The sequence below is a fragment of the Daphnia magna genome, unplaced genomic scaffold, assembly GCF_020631705.1.
Source record: "Daphnia magna isolate NIES unplaced genomic scaffold, ASM2063170v1.1 Dm_contigs337, whole genome shotgun sequence".
Lineage (NCBI taxonomy): Eukaryota > Metazoa > Arthropoda > Branchiopoda > Diplostraca > Daphniidae > Daphnia > Daphnia magna.
Window position 1 is genome coordinate 21216 of NW_025533253.1, and position 17373 is coordinate 38588.

The 17373-nt window shown below is 37.9% G+C and overlaps 2 protein-coding genes and 1 pseudogene across 2 annotated transcripts; all 3 read right to left on the reverse strand.

Annotated features, from left to right (window-relative positions):
• Nucleotides 1-4128: 4128 nt before the first annotated feature.
• LOC123468397 lies at nt 4129-4804 on the reverse strand (annotated as a pseudogene).
• A 336-nt stretch (nt 4805-5140) lies between these two features.
• Nucleotides 5141-8364, reverse strand: LOC123468396. The gene is made up of 8 exons (XM_045167849.1): nt 8225-8364; nt 8040-8182; nt 7060-7989; nt 6586-6860; nt 6128-6533; nt 5726-6080; nt 5663-5678; nt 5141-5548 (listed from the first exon to the last, which is right to left on the reverse strand). The coding sequence occupies exons 1-8, from the start codon at nt 8362-8364 to the stop codon at nt 5141-5143; spliced, it is 2673 nt and encodes an 890-aa protein (XP_045023784.1).
• Nucleotides 8365-9002: 638 nt separating this feature from the next.
• Nucleotides 9003-10342, reverse strand: LOC123468398. Its single transcript, XM_045167850.1, has 2 exons — nt 10002-10342; nt 9003-9903 (listed from the first exon to the last, which is right to left on the reverse strand). Exons 1-2 carry the CDS (start codon nt 10340-10342, stop codon nt 9003-9005), a joined length of 1242 nt encoding a protein of 413 aa, XP_045023785.1.
• Between the last annotated feature and the right edge of the window lie 7031 nt (nt 10343-17373).

Below are 17373 nucleotides of genomic sequence, written 5' to 3' on the forward strand. Positions count from 1 at the left end.
AATATACTTGTATTCAATGTGAATACACTGTTATACCATGAGTTTTTACTTCTATATGTAAACTGCATGGAATATACTTGTATTCAATGTGAATACACTGTTATACCATGAGTTTTTTTACTTCTATATGTAAACTGCATGGAATATACTTGTATTCAATGTGAATACACTGTTATACCATGAGTTTTTACTTCTATATGTAAACAGCATGGAAATATACTTGTATTCAATGTGAATACACTGTTATACCATGAGTTTTTACTTCTATATGTAAACTGCATGAAATATACTTGTATTCAATGTGAATACACTGTTATACCATGAGTTTTTATTTCTTATATGTAAACAGCATGGAATATACTTGTATTCAATGTGAATACACTGTTATACCATGAGTTTTTACTTCTATATGTAAACTGCATGGAATATACTTGTATTCAATGTGAATACACTGTTATACCATGAGTTTTTACTTCTATATGTAAACAGCATGGAATATACTTGTATTCAATGTGAATACACTGTTATACCATGAGTTTTTACTTCTATATGTAAACAGCATGGAATATACTTGTATTCAATGTGAATACACTGTTATACCATGAGTTTTTACTTCTATATGTAAACAGCATGGAAATATACTTGTATTCAATGTGAATACACTGTTATACCATGAGTTTTTACTTCTATATGTAAACTGCATGGAATATACTTGTATTCAATGTGAATACACTGTTATACCATGAGTTTTTACTTCTATATGTAAACAGCATCGAATATACTTGTATTCAATGTGAATACACTGTTATACCATGAGTTTTTACTTCTATATGTAAACAGCATGGAATATACTTGTATTCAATGTGAATACACTGTTATACCATGAGTTTTTACTTCTATATGTAAACAGCATGGAAATATACTTGTATTCAATGTGAATACACTGTTATACCATGAGTTTTTACTTCTATATGTAAACTGCATGGAATATACTTGTATTCAATGTGAATACACTGTTATACCATGAGTTTTTACTTCTATATGTAAACAGCATGAAATATACTTGTATTCAATGTGAATACACTGTTATACCATGAGTTTTTACTTCTATATGTAAACTGCATGGAATATACTTGTATTCAATGTGAATACACTGTTATACCATGAGTTTTTACTTCTATATGTAAACAGCATCGAATATACTTGTATTCAATGTGAATACACTGTTATACCATGAGTTTTTACTTCTATATGTAAACAGCATGGAATATACTTGTATTCAATGTGAATACACTGTTATACCATGAGTTTTTTAGTTCTATATGTAAACAGCATGGAATATACTTGTATTCAATGTGAATACACTGTTATACCATGAGTTTTTACTTCTATATGTAAACTGCATGGAATATACTTGTATTCAATGTGAATACACTGTTATACCATGAGTTTTTACTTCTATATGTAAACAGCATCAAATATACTTGTATTCAATGTGAATACACTGTTATACCATGAGTTTTTACTTTTATATGTAAACAGCATGGAATATACTTGTATTCAATGTGAATACACTGTTATACCATGAGTTTTTACTTCTATATGTAAACAGCATGAAATATACTTGTATTCAATGTGAATACACTGTTATACCATGAGTTTTTACTTCTATATGTAAACTGCATGGAATATACTTGTATTCAATGTGAATACACTGTTATACCATGAGTTTTTACTTCTATATGTAAACTGCATGAAATATACTTGTATTCAATGTGAATACACTGTTATACCATGAGTTTTTACTTCTATATGTAAACTGCATGGAATATACTTGTATTCAATGTGAATACACTGTTATACCATGAGTTTTTAGTTCTATATGTAAACAGCATCAAATATACTTGTATTCAATGTGAATACACTGTTATACCCATGAGTTTTTACTTCTATATGTAAACTGCATGGAATATACTTGTATTCAATGTGAATACACTGTTATACCATGAGTTTTTACTTCTATATGTAAACAGCATGGAATAAATATACTTGTATTCAATGTGAATACACTGTTATACCATGAGTTTTTACTTCTATATGTAAACAGCATGGAATATACTTGTATTCAATGTGAATACACTGTTATACCATGAGTTTTTATTTCTATATGTAAACAGCATGGAATATACTTGTATTCAATGTGAATACACTGTTATACCATGAGTTTTTACTTCTATATGTAAACAGCATGAAATATACTTGTATTCAATGTGAATACACTGTTATACCATGAGTTTTTACTTCTATATGTAAACTGCATGGAAATATACTTGTATTCAATGTGAATACACTGTTATACCCATGAGTTTTTACTTCTATATGTAAACAGCATGGAATATACTTGTATTCAATGTGAATACACTGTTATACCATGAGTTTTTACTTCTATATGTAAACAGCATCAAATATACTTGTATTCAATGTGAATACACTGTTATACCATGAGTTTTTACTTCTATATGTAAACAGCATGGAAATATACTTGTATTCAATGTGAATACACTGTTATACCATGAGTTTTTTATTTATATATGTAAACTGCATGGAATATACTTGTATTCAATGTGAATACACTGTTATACCATGAGTTTTTACTTCTATATGTAAACAGCATGAAATATACTTGTATTCAATGTGAATACACTGTTAATACCATGAGTTTTTAGTTATATATGTAAACAGCATGGAATATACTTGTATTCAATGTGAATACACTGTTATACCATGAGTTTTTACTTCTATATGTAAACAGCATCAAATATACTTGTATTCAATGTGAATACACTGTTATACCATGAGTTTTTACTTACTATATGTAAACTGCATGGAATATACTTGTATTCAATGTGAATACACTGTTATACCATGAGTTTTTACTTCTATATGTAAACCAGCATGAAATATACTTGTATTCAATGTGAATACACTGTTATACCATGAGTTTTTACTTCTATATGTAAACTGCATGGAATATACTTGTATTCAATGTGAATACACTGTTATACCATGAGTGTTTTACTTCTATATGTAAACAGCATGCAAATATACTTGTATTCAATGTGAATACACTGTTATACCATGAGTTTTTACTTCTATATGTAAACTGCATGGAATATACTTGTATTCAATGTGAATACACTGTTATACCATGAGTTTTTACTTCTATATGTAAACAGCATGAAATATACTTGTATTCAATGTGAATACACTGTTATACCCATGAGTTTTTATTTCTATATGTAAACTGCATGGAATATACTTGTATTCAATGTGAATACACTGTTATACCATGAGTTTTTACTTCTATATGTAAACAAACTGCATGGAATATACTTGTATTCAATGTGAATACACTGTTATACCATGAGTTTTTACTTCTATATGTAAACTGCATGGAATATACTTGTATTCAATGTGAATACACTGTTATACCATGAGTTTTTACTTCTATATGTAAACAGCATGAAATATACTTGTATTCAATGTGAATACACTGTTATACCATGAGTTTTTACTTCTATATGTAAACAGCATGAAATATACTTGTATTCAATGTGAATACACTGTTATACCATGAGTTTTTACTTATATGATGTAAACTGCATGGAATATACTTGTATTCAATGTGAATACACTGTTATACCATGAGTTTTTACTTCTATATGTAAACAGCATCAAATATACTTGTATTCAATGTGAATACACTGTTATACCATGAGTTTTTACTTCTATATGTAAACTGCATGGAATATACTTGTATTCAATGTGAATACACTGTTATACCATGAGTTTTTACTTCTATATGTAAACAGCATGGAAATATACTTGTATTCAATGTGAATACTGTTCGGAAGGAATCGTGTGTCTAGCGTTACCTTTACCGAATTGAGTTGTAAATAATTAAAGTTGATGACACAAGTTTGAGATTGCGACGCTGACTGTATTGATCTGACTTGTTGGGTAGATAGATTGAGACTTCTCGGCCCGGACCCCTCCAAAATATGACATTGACACCAGGGGGAAAGGCACAAAGAATCAGTACAGTCGGGCGGATGACAAGAGGGCCACCTATCGGGGGCCCCGAAGATCGTATTCCCGTAAATGGGCCGGAATCCTGGTTGTTCGGCCGGATCTCATCGTCGGCCGTTGGGGACGTCTTTCGTTTCCAACATACCCCCACCAGAGCCCATGCCTTGGGCCTCGACCTCGCCGACGCCAGTTGCGGCCGGATTGGCCACATGATCATCTCTTCGACGTCAGCTGGATCGATCGGAAGCAATGGGAATGGAGCCGGATCGGGTGGATTTGGAAATTGCGGAGCAGTTGTTTCAGCTGGCTCCGGGATTCAATACACCGTCTGCGATCTCCACATCTTCCGGTTGATCTTCTCTAAGTTCTACGGGATACAAACATTGAATGGCTCAAGCACAAATTACCGGATGGGAACTTGACGATCGCGGATCGGACTAAGCCGTCGCAGCTGGGGAGTAATTCCTGACTACTCCCGTCTTCCACATGAGCCGTTTGGAAAGTTTGTCGTGGATTACGACAACTTCTCCGACGCGGATTTTTCTACCCGACGCTCCTTTGCGTGAAAAATTATCCAGCTGCATCAGGTAATCGGAGACGAACCGCGAGCACAAGTTGCTGACGTAGTCACGCCTGTTCTGATCCATTTTCTTAAGTAGTTCACTTGTTGAATCGGGAGCCAATAGGTTGACTGCTGGCTCCGGCGTAGCACAAGTTGAACGACGATTGTTGAGAAACTGATTCGGGAGTGATCGGGAGCGGATCGTCCACTCCTTCGCCAATGTAGTTCAACGGTCTCGCGTTAATCATACTTTCCGTTTCGATTAAACTCACTTCCAGCTCGTCGTACGTGAGACATGCGCGCCCGTTGGATCGTCTCAAAAGATCTTTCGTGATCCTCACCATCCTCTCCCAAAATCCGCCCCACCATGGAGCGATGCTAACAGAGAAGATCCAGCTGGTTCTTCTCATGGCGAGGAGGTCGTGAACGGATGGGTCGGATCGAATGTTTTTAAGATATCGAGACACACAGCGGAATGTTTGGGCGTTGTCACTGTACATCACTGACACTGGGCCTCTTCTGGCGGAGAATCGACGGGAAAGCTAACAGAAAGGAGCGAGCCGTCATGTCCTTGGTCAACTCCAGATGAATCGCTCTCGTCACGGCACAAGTAAAGATGCACATGTAACTCTTGGGTTGCTTTTTGTTGACTTGTTGTGTCGGATTCGGTTGGTCGCCATCGTCTTCTTCTTCGGGAGCTTCTTCGGTGGGAAGCTCCGCTGCATCCGGGTTCTCTTCTTCTGGTGGAGGTTCCGGAATGACTTGTTCGACGGATGGCGCCGACTTGGATTTCCTTTTCGGAGTTGCGTTTTTGTAGTACAGCGGGCCAGCGAAATCGGTTCCGGTTATTTCGAATGCCCTGGCATCGCGGGAGTCGGTTGGCTGGTAGCGGCGCTGCTATTTGTCGGAAAGGAGGTGAAGTCAGCTTCTGGCACTTCACACAGGCGAACCAAACGTTTCTCTCTTGTTGGCGTCCTTTCACGATCCAATATTTTTTCTTTCAGTTCTGACAGTGTCGTCTTTACTCCTGTGTGCGAATTAAATTACATGTTTGTTAGTTATTAACATTTTTACAACAGGATGGTTTGCTGGGAGAAGGATCGGTGGTTGAATGTCTCGATCCCTGAGGGCGAGCGCCACTCTTCCAATGACTCGGATGAGTCGATCCCGGATTGTCCCAGACCGGTCGGAGCGATGCTATTTTCTCCTTTGGGTGAATCTGCAGTCCGAGCTGGAGTGTCCGGAAAAGCTTTGGGATAGCGTTCTATTTGGAGCTGTCTGCAGATGGCTAGCTCCGCTTCGTTCAGCTCTTCGGTGACTATCTTGTCGATCGTTATTTCTTTTCCGGCGACTGTAATGACTTCTTTTAGTTCTAGTCCTGGGTCGCGCGTTCTTTTCTTCATACGGTTGAGTGCTCTGAGGACCCAGGCTGTTCTGAAAAGTAGTTTTGTCCATGTAGAGGTTTTGTCGAGGTACCATTCAATCGGCTGGGCTGTTTCGACTGCTGCAAAGGAGACAGTTGCTGTTTCTTTGTCTCCTCTTCCTCGATTTTCTCTTGAGTTTCGGTGGAGTGGTTTTCTGGAGAATTCGGCCATTCGCTTTCTCCTTCTGTCAGCCAGGCTGGTCCGTGCCACCAAAGTTTCGATTCCACCAGCGCATGCGCTGGCGCTCCCGCGCGAAGCGAGATCGGCTGGATTCTCCAATCCGGGGCAATGTCTCCACCAATCCGCGTTGGAAAATTTTCTGATGGTTTCCACCTGGTTTCGCACGAACGGTCTCCAACGATAAGTATCTCCTCGTATCCATCCAAGTGTGACGAGGGAGTCTGTCCAGTAAGTCGTTTTCCATGACTCGGTGTGAAGGGAGGTTCGGAATTTCTCTCCTAAACGAATTGCTAACAAAGAGCTTAGTAGTTCGAGTCTGGGTAACGTTACTTTCTTTTTTGGGAGAGGTGCCACTCTGGTTTTGCTTGCAAGGAGGATGGTGTAGGGAATTCCGTTCTCCAGTCGGAGCCGTGCGTAGGCTACTGCTCCGTAGGCTGCTTCTGATGCATTGCCGAACACGTGAATTTCTGCGGAGACGATGGAAGTTTTTGAATATCCAATCCATCGTGGGATCTCCAAATGATGTAGATCCTTCAGGCCTTTTATGATGCTGCTCCAGGTGTTCTTCACTTCGGGTGTGGCGTCATCGTCCCAACCTATGTCTCCTTCCCAAAGTTTTTGATAAATTATTTTTAAAAGTAGGACTGTAGGAGCTTGGGAAACCAATTGGGTCGAATATCCTTGCTGATATGCTCAGAATTTTCTTTTGGTGATTTTTTCTCCTATCTGCACGGCTGCTTCCAATATAGATGTAGGGTCAAATTTAAATGAATCGGAGCTCGTGTCCCATCTAAGACCCAGTGCCTTTTTGCTGGCCGTCTATTGTGGGTGAAAGAATTCCGACAATCTGGTTCGACATTTCTTTTTCGGTGAGAAAGTCACGGAGCTGCTTGTTGTTTGTTGCCCAGCTCCTCATGTTGAGTTGGGCCTCTGAGAATAACGTGACGGTTTCTTCTACCGTAGTTATGGCTGTTGGCACGTTGTCTGCTCCTCCGAGGTAGTCGTCTACGTAAAGCTGCTCTTCTATCTGCTCGACTGTCGTAGAAAATCTAGATTTGACTGAGAGAAAATGTTTGTTAATAGTGACTCTTAAAAGGAATGGACTTGAGCTTAGCCCAAATGGAACTCCTTTTCCATTTGTACGCGATGAAATCGGAGTTGGGTTCTTCCGGTTTTCTTGGCCATAAAATCTGACAGCTTCAGCGTCTTCGGGCTGCAGCGCGATGTTGAGAAAGGCCTTTTCGATATCCGCAATCCAGGCGATCTGGTTCATCCGGAAGCGCATTAAGACCGAGAGGAGATCAGGATTAAGATTTGGTCCGGTCTCCAGAACATCGTTGAGGCTCGGTCCATATTTGGATCTTGCGGCGCCGTCGAAAACTGGTCGGATTTTTGTGGTGGCCTTGTCTGTTCGGTAGACTGGATGATGCGGTAGATAAGTGTGGAGGCCATCGTAATTGAAATAAGCCTCTTCTACAAATCCGTTTGCTATGAGTTGTTCGATTTCTTTTGTGTAGTTGGCCAAGTCGACTGGAGATTTTCGGAGCTTGTGCAGCATGCTTCTCAGTCTTACTGCTGCCATCTGGTGGTTGATTTCCAGTCTCCATCTGTCGGTCGTCCATGGTATTGGCGTGCAATATCTGCCGTCTTCAAATCGCGTGATTTCTTCGCAGAAGGAGCGGAATTGATCGTCCTTCTCCACAGCAACGCAGTCGTTTAAGTTCGCGAAATTTTCTAGACGCCAAAATAACGACATATCAAAATTTAACTTCTCCATTTCAAACCTTTTACTTTCTTTTGTTGAGTCGAAAAAGCAGATTTGTTCAGAATTTTCTGGTAGTGGAAGGAGACTGGAATTTCCTGTCTCCCTGCTTTCCGACTTGTTTGATTGGATGCTGTTAAAAATTTCTGATGGCTGTGAGGTGATCTGTGGTAGAGAGCAATTTGAGTTGATTAGTAGTTGACTGACAATTGATTGACTTTGCTTCGATGTTGTTTCTGGTGGGATGGGCCGCCGATGACCTTTCCAAGTTTCGAACTGTAGGCTCTGAGTCCGCACGGGCTTGTAATTGCTGGCTCGTTGAACATGATGTTGAACATTTGGTCCATTCCAACAAGAATTCCGACGTCCTCGTCTCCTCCTTCACGTTCGAAGCGGTCGTCTGCCAAATTTTCATTTTCCAACCACAGCTTTCTTGCAAATTCTGTAGTTTGGTACGGGCCGGTGCTTCCTACTTTGTCGGTTGCCTCCCAAAGCTTCTATGCGCACCGTTGGGGCTCTCGGGGCCAGGTGCCCCGCACCGTCATTTCGACCACGTTGTGAGTTTCTGCTGGAGGGGCCTCTGTCTCGCGGAAGGCCCTGGTCGCGATTTGTTCCACCTGGATTATCTTCAGTTGAAGTTCTCTTGAAATCTGCTTTTTAATCCATGTTCTATGGCTGCCGTCGTCGAGGAAGAGAATTGCTCGGATCTGCTTTCCGTATGGGCCTAAAATGTAAACGGTTGCTGTTTTGAGAATAATCTCAACAAAGGAGCTTGCGCACGCTGTAGTTGAGCTGCTTCCAGCGGCCGGTTTCTTTGGGATTATGGTTGAGGATCCGAATCTGGTATCTTTCTCGGCACACAAGGATGTGTGGTGCTTTGCTCGGCATCGCTGACACCTGTGGGGATTGAAACAAACGGTGGTCTCGTGTCGACCGAAGCAGTTTGAGCATCTTCTTTCGTTGGTGATGACTGCCTTTTTTTCTTTCAGCTCCATTGGGCAATTCGTGGCCCAATGCATCTCCCTTGCAGAACACGCAGGGCAGCATTGGCTTTCTTGAAGATGATGCTGTCGCTTCTCTCCTTGGTGGTGGTGGGCTGCCATTTCTTCTTGTTTTGCTTGGATGGTTTGTTTGTGGAGTCGGCTTGCTGCTGACTCCGAGCTGGGAAGCTGTCGGTGTTGTTGCTGGTTTTATTTTTGCCGGTTGCGGAGAATTTTGGGCCGGCTTTGGTGTTAGTAGCTCTCAGACGGCTGAGTCGCTCTGCAGCTTCAACTTGTTCTTCGATAAATTTTAACACTTGATCAATGTCTGTTACCTTGTTTGTTGCGGATTCTGCCCACTTTTCTTGAAGTTTGAGTGGGATCGAGCGTAAAATGCTTGATCCAAGGAGGCATCCGTGGCTCGTTCTTGCAACTCCCAGTGTCTCCAACGCATTGATATGTGACTGGATAGTCAGCTGGAAGCACCTGAGCGCCGCGGTATCAGCCATGTCTTTCACTGGTTGCAGCGTGGCTAATTTGTGGGTGTGGGCCTCGATCAGGACGTCTGGTTTGCCGTACATCGCCTTCAGTAGATTCACTGCAACGGTGTAGTTGGCGTCTGTCAGCTCCAGGTTCTCCACGCACAGCTGTGCTTCACCTTTCAAGTAGTCTTTAAGATATCCAAATTTTTGAACTGCCGGAATGGCTGATTCATGGACGGCTGCGTTGTAACCTTCCCAGAAGGCCGTCCATTCGAGCACGTCCCCTTTGAATGGTTTAATTTGACGTTTTGGGAGCTTAGTCGATGTAACTGCGGCTGGAGCTGCTGGTGCTCCTAGTGCAGCTGCTGCTGGAATGGCGGCAATCAGTTGTCGGTTGTTCGGTCGATCAACAAGTTCTGTTGATCTTGAAATTCTTGTTGACGGATGATTCTCTCTTGTGCTCTTGCAGCGTCTTGATCGATTTTTTCTTGGGCCCTGATGGCGTCTTGATCGGCTTTTTGCCGTTTTCTTTCTTCAGCTTCTTTGAGTGCTTTGAATTCATCCTTTTTTCGCCTGACGATCACGTATGCAGCGTTGCACTCATCCTCCAGAGTGATCACGCTTTCGACCTCGGCATCGAATTGTGCACGGGTCGCGTTTGATGCTTCCATGTCTCTGGCGACCGCTTCTGAGAGTCGATTGTATTTAGCTTGCATGCTTTTTAGACTGGTTTCAGCTCCTAGCAATATATTGTAGATTGTTAGGTCTATATGTACGATGTCGTATTGCTGGATGTTGTGGATCCAGCGTCTGACGTGGCCCTTGATGGCCCTCCGGGACGTTTCGTTCGTTGGGGTGGTCATCTTGGGTGTGATTGGATGAAACAAAATATTAAAATTTTTTTTTTTTGTTTGATTTCTAATTGTTTAGCCTGTCTTTGTTGTTGTTTGCTTGAGGTGTCTGCTTCCAGTTCTGAGTGCAGCGCCTCTTGCGGTGTTTTTTGATTGAGTTGCTGCTTCAAGTTCTGAGTGCAGCGCCTCTTGTGGTGTTGTTGGAGAGTGGCTGCTTCAAGTTTTGATTGCAGCGCCTCTGCCTTGTTGTTGGAGAGTGAAAGTTTTCGTCTCTCCCTTCTCTCAGTAGGTGGCGTGACGAGCGGTGGGTCGGCTAAGTTTTGGCTCGACCCTAGTTCACCTAATCGCCTTCGGAATGCTGTGTTCTGTCTGCTGAGAGAAAAAAAAAGGAAAAGGGTTTTTTTTTTTTATGGAGTTCAGCTGTTGCTTATCTCCCATCTGATGTAAGAAGGCTTTTTTTTTTTTTTGAATATTATTAAAGTAAATTTATGGAAGAAAGACACATCCTGTATTTATCGACGACAAGACGACATTCCTAGAATACAGTGATGTTATTGGAACAATGGAGGGAATCTAATTTCCTTCTTGTTGCTCCGCCAGTCTTCGAATCCAGGCGATCCTGGATTTGGATCGTTCTCTGGGGCTCTCTTGCGAGTGCATCAGTAGCCCCCTTCCTCTTGCTCGGCCTTGCCGTGTCGGCTCTGTTGGTTTAGGTGGTGTCGGGATGGGAGCTTGTGTCGGCTCTTCAATTGAGAGGCTCTCGTAGAGCAACTGGAGAGTATCGTCCTCCTCGCTGTCCTCACCTCCAACTGCCCCTTCTACTCTTTTCTCTTCTCCGCCAACGGCTCCTGCTTCTTCGGCGACGGCTGCCTGGACTGGTACGTTTGGTTGATGTTGTTTGGGGCCGTGAAACAGCCCCCTGGTGATCCGGAAGTCTTGAGTGGCAGGTGCCGATATTTGTCTGGCGAATTCGGCTCTCTCAGCCGGTGTTGGGAAGTATCGCCTTGGAGGAGGGTCAGTAGCTGCAAATCGATCCAAGACCCGACGGAGATTTATTTCCAGCTGTTCGGGTGATGGGCCAATAATGATTGGATCGTCCGGACGGGATGGTGGGATGATTGGCCTGTTGCGATATTCTTCACGCCGACTTTCACGTTGACCTTCTCTGGTGTTTTTGTATAGTGGCTCCCGGATTGGGCCCGTCCATGGGGCAATCTCTCCTCGTAGGCGGGCCAAGTGCCGCTTTCTTTTTTGTTCGGGCCTAATTTTTGCTGAAAAAAGGAGGCCCTTCTTGGAGCTCCACTAAAGTGGAGCGTTGAGAGAAAAAAAGAAAAGGTTAAGTTGTGAAAAATTGATGCAGGAATAAGCAGAGAAAGAGACAGATCAATAGTAAACTTTCTGAATTTAATTTAAGTTGATGTTTAGGGAGAGAGGAAGAAAGAATTATCAAATGTTTTTACTTTTAAAAAGGTCAAAAAAGGAAAGGGGTGAATTGCTTTTACAGTCGAGTGTGTGTGTGTATGTGAGGCGTTCAGATTTTCTGACGCCTCAGGCCGCCACGCGGTTTGTCAAAAAAATGGCGATGACGGCTAGACGAATTGTCGAAAAGCACACACACATATACACTTAACTAAATTTTTTGGAAATTTGATTAAAGGGAGAGTTTTAAGTTTTATAGTAAGAGCAGTTTAAGTTGAAAGAGTCAGTGGGTCTTTTGTTGCCAAAGAGACCCGAACGCTTTGCCGAGAGGCGTTCAGTCAATTTCACAAAAAAATATACCGGTTCAAAAAAAAGGAAGGTTCGAAGGACCATGTTCGGAAGGAATCGTGTGTCTAGCGTTACCTTACCGAATTGAGTTGTAAATTATTAAAGTTGATGACACAAGTTTGAGATTGCGACGCTGACTGTATTGTCTGACTTGTTGGATAGATAGATTGACACTGCCCGGCCCGACCCCCTCCAAAATATGACATTGACACCAGGGGGGGGGGGAAAGGGCACAAAGAATCAGTACAGTCGGGCGGGTGACAAGGGGCCACCTATCGGGGGCCCCGAAGATCGTATTCCCGTAAATGGGCCGGAATCCTGGTTGTTCGGCCGGATCTCGTCGTCGGCCGTTGGGGACGTCTTTCGTTTCCAACAAATACACTGTTATACCATGAGTTTTTACTTCTATATGTAAACTGCATGGAATATACTTGTATTCAATGTGAATACACTGTTATACCATGAGTTTTTACTTCTATATGTATACTGCATCAAATATACTTGCATTCAATGTTAATACACTGTTATTCCATGAGTTTTTACTTCTATATGTAAAAAGCATCAAATATACTTGTATTCAATGTAAATACACTGTTATACCAAGAGTTTTTACTTCTATATGTAAACAGCATCAAATATACTTGTATTCAATGTGAATACACTGTTATACCATGAGTTTTTACTTCTATATGTAAACAGCATCAAATAAACTTGTATTCAAAGTGAATACACTTTTATACCATGAGTTTTAACTTCTATACGTAAACTGCATGTAATATACTTGTATTCAATGTGAATACACTGTTATACCATGAGTTTTTACTTCTATATGTAAACTGCATCAAATATACTTGTATTCAATGTGAATACACTGTTATACCATGAGTTTTTACTTCTATATGTAAACTGCATGGAATATACTTGTATTCAATGTGAATACACTATTATACCATGAGTTTTTACTTCTATATGTAAACAGCATCAAATATACTTGTATTCAATGTGAATACACTGTTATACCATGAGTTTTTACTCCTATATGTAAACAGCATCAAATATACTTGTATTCAATGTGAATACACTGTTATACCATGAGTTTTTACTTCTATATGTAAACAGCATCAAATATACTTGTACTCAACTTGAATACACTGTTATACCATGAGTTTTTACTTCTATATGTAAACTGCATGGAATATACTTGTATTCAATGTGAATACACTGTTATACCATGAGTTTTTACTTCTATATGTAAACAACATCAAATATACTTGTATTCAATGTGCATACACTGTTATACCATGAGTTTTTACTTCTATATGTAAACTGCATGGAATATACTTGTATTCAATGTGAATACACTGTTATACCATGAGTTTTTACTTCTATATGTAAACAGCATCAAATATACTTGTATTCAATGTGAATACACTGTTATACCATGAGTTTTTACTTCTATATGTAAACAGCATCAAATATACTTGTATTCAATGTGAATACAGTGTTATACAATGAGTTTTTACTTCTATATGTAAACAGCATCAAATATACTTGTATTCAATGTGAATACACTGTTATACCATGAATTTTTACTTCTATATGTAATAAGCATCAAATATACTTGTATTCAATGTGAATACACTGTTATACCATGTGTTTTTACTTCTATACGTAAACTGCATGGAATATACTTGTATTCAATGTGAATACACTGTTATACTATGAGTTTTTATTTCAATATGTTAACTGCATGGAATATACTTGTATTCAATGTGAATACACTGTTATACCATAAGTTTTTACTTCTATATGTAAACAGCTTCAAATATACTTGTATTCAATGTGAATACACTGTTATACCATGAGTTTTTACTTCTATATGTAAACAGCATCAAATATACTTGTATTCAATGTGAATACACTGTTATACCATGAATTTTTACTTCTATATGTAAAAAGCATCAAATATACTTGTATTCAATGTGAATACACTGTTATACCATGAGTTTTTACTTCTATACGTAAACTGCATGGAATATACTTGTATTCAATGTGAATACACTGTTATACCATGAGTTTTTACTTCTATATGTTAACTGCATGGAATATACTTGTATTCAATGTGAATACACTGTTATACCATGAGTTTTTACTTCTATATGTAAACAGCTTCAAATATACTTGTATTCAATGTGAATACACTGTTATACCATGAGTTTTTACTTCTATATGTAAACAGCATCAAATATACTTGTATTCAATGTGAATACACTGTTATACCATGAGTTTTTACTTCTATATGTCGTAAACTGCATGGAATATACTTGTATTCAATGTGAATACACTGTTATACCATGAGTTTTTACTTCTATATGTAAACAGCATCAAATATACTTGTATTCAATGTGAATACACTGTTATACCATGAGTTTTTACTTCTATATGTAAACAGCATCAAATATACTTGTATTCAACTTAATTACACTGTTATACCATGAGTTTTTACTTCTATATGTAAGCTGCATGGAATATACTTGTATTCAATGTGAATACACTGTTATACCATGAGTTTTTACTTCTATATGTAAACAGCATCTAATATACTTGTATTCAATGTGAATACACTGTTATACCATGAGTTTTTACTTCTATATGTAAACAGCATCAAATATACTTGTATTCAATGTGAATACACTGTTATACCATGAGTTTTTACTTCTATATGTAAACAGCATCAAATATACTTGTATTCAATGTGAATACACTGTTATACCATGAGTTTTTACTTCTATATGTAAACTGCATGGAATATACTTGTATTCAATGTGAATACACTGTTATACCATGAGTTTTTACTTCTATATGTAAACAGCATCAAATAAACTTGTATTCAAAGTGAATACACTGTTATACCATGAGGTTTAACTTCTATACGTAAACTGCATGTAATATATTTGTATTCAATGTGAATACACTGTTATACCATGAGTTTTTACTTCTATATGTAAACTGCATCAAATATACTTGTATTCAATGTGAATACACTGTTATACCATGAGTTTTTACTTCTATATGTAAACTGCATGGAATATACTTGTATTCAATGTGAATACACTGTTATACCATGAGTTTTTACTTCTATATGTAAACAGCATCAAATATACTTGTATTCAATGTGAATACACTGTTATACCATGAGTTTTTACTTCTATATGTAAACAGCATCAAATATACTTGTATTCAATGTGAATACACTGTTATACCATGAGTTTTTACTTCTATTTGTAAACAGCATCAAATATACTTGTATTCAATGTGAATACACTGTTATACCATGAGTTTTTACTTCTATAATGTAAACTGCTTGGAATATACTTGTATTCAATGTGAATACACTGTTATACCATGAGTTTTTACTTCTATATGTAAACAGCATCAAATATACTTGTATTCAATGTGAATACACTGTTATACCATGAGTTTTTACTTCTATACGTAAACTGCATGGAATATACTTGTATTCAATGTGAATACACTGTTATACTATGAGTTTTTATTTCTATATGTAAACTGCATGGAATATACTTGTATTCAATGTGAATACACTGTTATACCATGAGTTTTTACTTCTATATGTAAAAACTGCATGGAATATACTTGTATTCAATGTGAATACACTGTTATACCATGAGTTTTTACTTCTATATGTAAACTGCATCAAATATACTTGTATTCAATGTTAATACACTGTTATACCATGAGTTTTTACTTCTATATGTAAACAGCATCAAATATACTTGTATTCAATGTAAATACACTGTTATACCAAGAGTTTTTACTTCTATATGTAAACAGCATCAAATATACTTGTATTCAATGTGAATACACTGTTATACCATGAGTTTTTACTTCTATATGTAAACAGCATCAAATATACTTGTATTCAACTTGAATACACTGTTATACCATGAGTTTTTACTTCTATATGTAAACTGCATGGAATATACTTGTATTCAATGTGAATACACTGTTATACCATGAGTTTTTACTTCTATATATAAACAGCATCAAATATACTTGTATTCAATGTAAATACACTGTTATACCATGATTTTTTACTTCTATATGTAAACAGCATCAAATATACTTGTATTCAATGTGAATACACTGTTATACCATGAGTTTTTACTTCTATATGTAAACAGCATCAAATATACTTGTATTCAATGTGAATACACTGTTATACCATGAGTTTTTACTTCTATATGTAAACTGCAAGGAATATACTTGTATTCAATGTGAATACACTGTTATACCATGAATTTTTACTTCTATATGTAATAAGCATCAAATAAACTTGTATTCAAAGTGAATACACTGTTATACCATGAGGTTTAACTTCTATACGTAAACTGCATGTAATATACTTGTATTCAATGTGGATACACTGTTATACCATGAGTTTTTACTTCTATATGTAAACTGCATCAAATATACTTGTATTCAATGTGAATACACTGTTATACCATGAGTTTTTACTTCTATATGTAAACTGCATGGAATATACTTGTATTCAATGTGAATACACTGTTATACCATGAGTTTTTACTTCTATATGTACACAGCATCAAATATACTTGTATTCAATGTGAATACACTGTTATACCATGAGTTTTTACTTCTATATGTAAACAGCATCAAATATACTTGTATTCAATGTGAATACACTGTTATACCATGAATTTTTACTTCTATATGTAAACAGCATCAAATATACTTGTATTCAATGTGAATACACTGTTATACCATGAGTTTTTACTTCTATATGTAAACTGCATGGAATATACTTGTATTCAATGTGAATACACTGTTATACCATGAGTTTTTACTTCTATATGTAAACAGCATCAAATATACTTGTACTCAACTTGAATACACTGTTATACCATGAGTTTTTACTTCTATATGTAAACTGCATGGAATATACTTGTATTCAATGTGAATACACTGTTATACCATGAGTTTTTACTTCTATATGTAAACAGCATCAAATATACTTGTATTCAATGTGCATACACTGTTATACCATGAGTTTTTACTTCTATATGTAAACTGCATGGAATATACTTGTATTCAATGTGAATACACTGTTATACCATGAGTTTTTACTTCTATATGTAAACAGCATCAAATATACTTGTATTCAATGTGAATACACTGTTATACCATGAGTTTTTACTTCTATATGTAAACAGCATCAAATATACTTGTATTCA

What these genes read in the sequence shown, in the direction of transcription:
- LOC123468396 (XM_045167849.1), bottom strand. Translation starts at nt 8,364, where the DNA reads ATGGACCAAATGTTCAACATCATGTTCAACGAGCCAGCAATTACAAGC. An exon ending in CGAAGCAAAGTCAATCAATT is followed by an intron (nt 8,183 to 8,224) that starts GTCAGTCAACTA and finishes TCTCTACCACAG; the next exon opens with ATCACCTCACAGCCATCAGA. An exon ending in CACCTCTCCCAAAAAAGAAA is followed by an intron (nt 6,534 to 6,585) that starts GTAACGTTACCC and finishes CAATTCGTTTAG; the next exon opens with GAGAGAAATTCCGAACCTCC.
- LOC123468398 (XM_045167850.1), bottom strand. Translation starts at nt 10,342, where the DNA reads ATGACCACCCCAACGAACGAAACGTCCCGGAGGGCCATCAAGGGCCAC. An exon ending in GAAGCTGAAGAAAGAAAACG is followed by an intron (nt 9,904 to 10,001) that starts GCAAAAAGCCGA and finishes AAGAATTTCAAG; the next exon opens with ATCAACAGAACTTGTTGATC.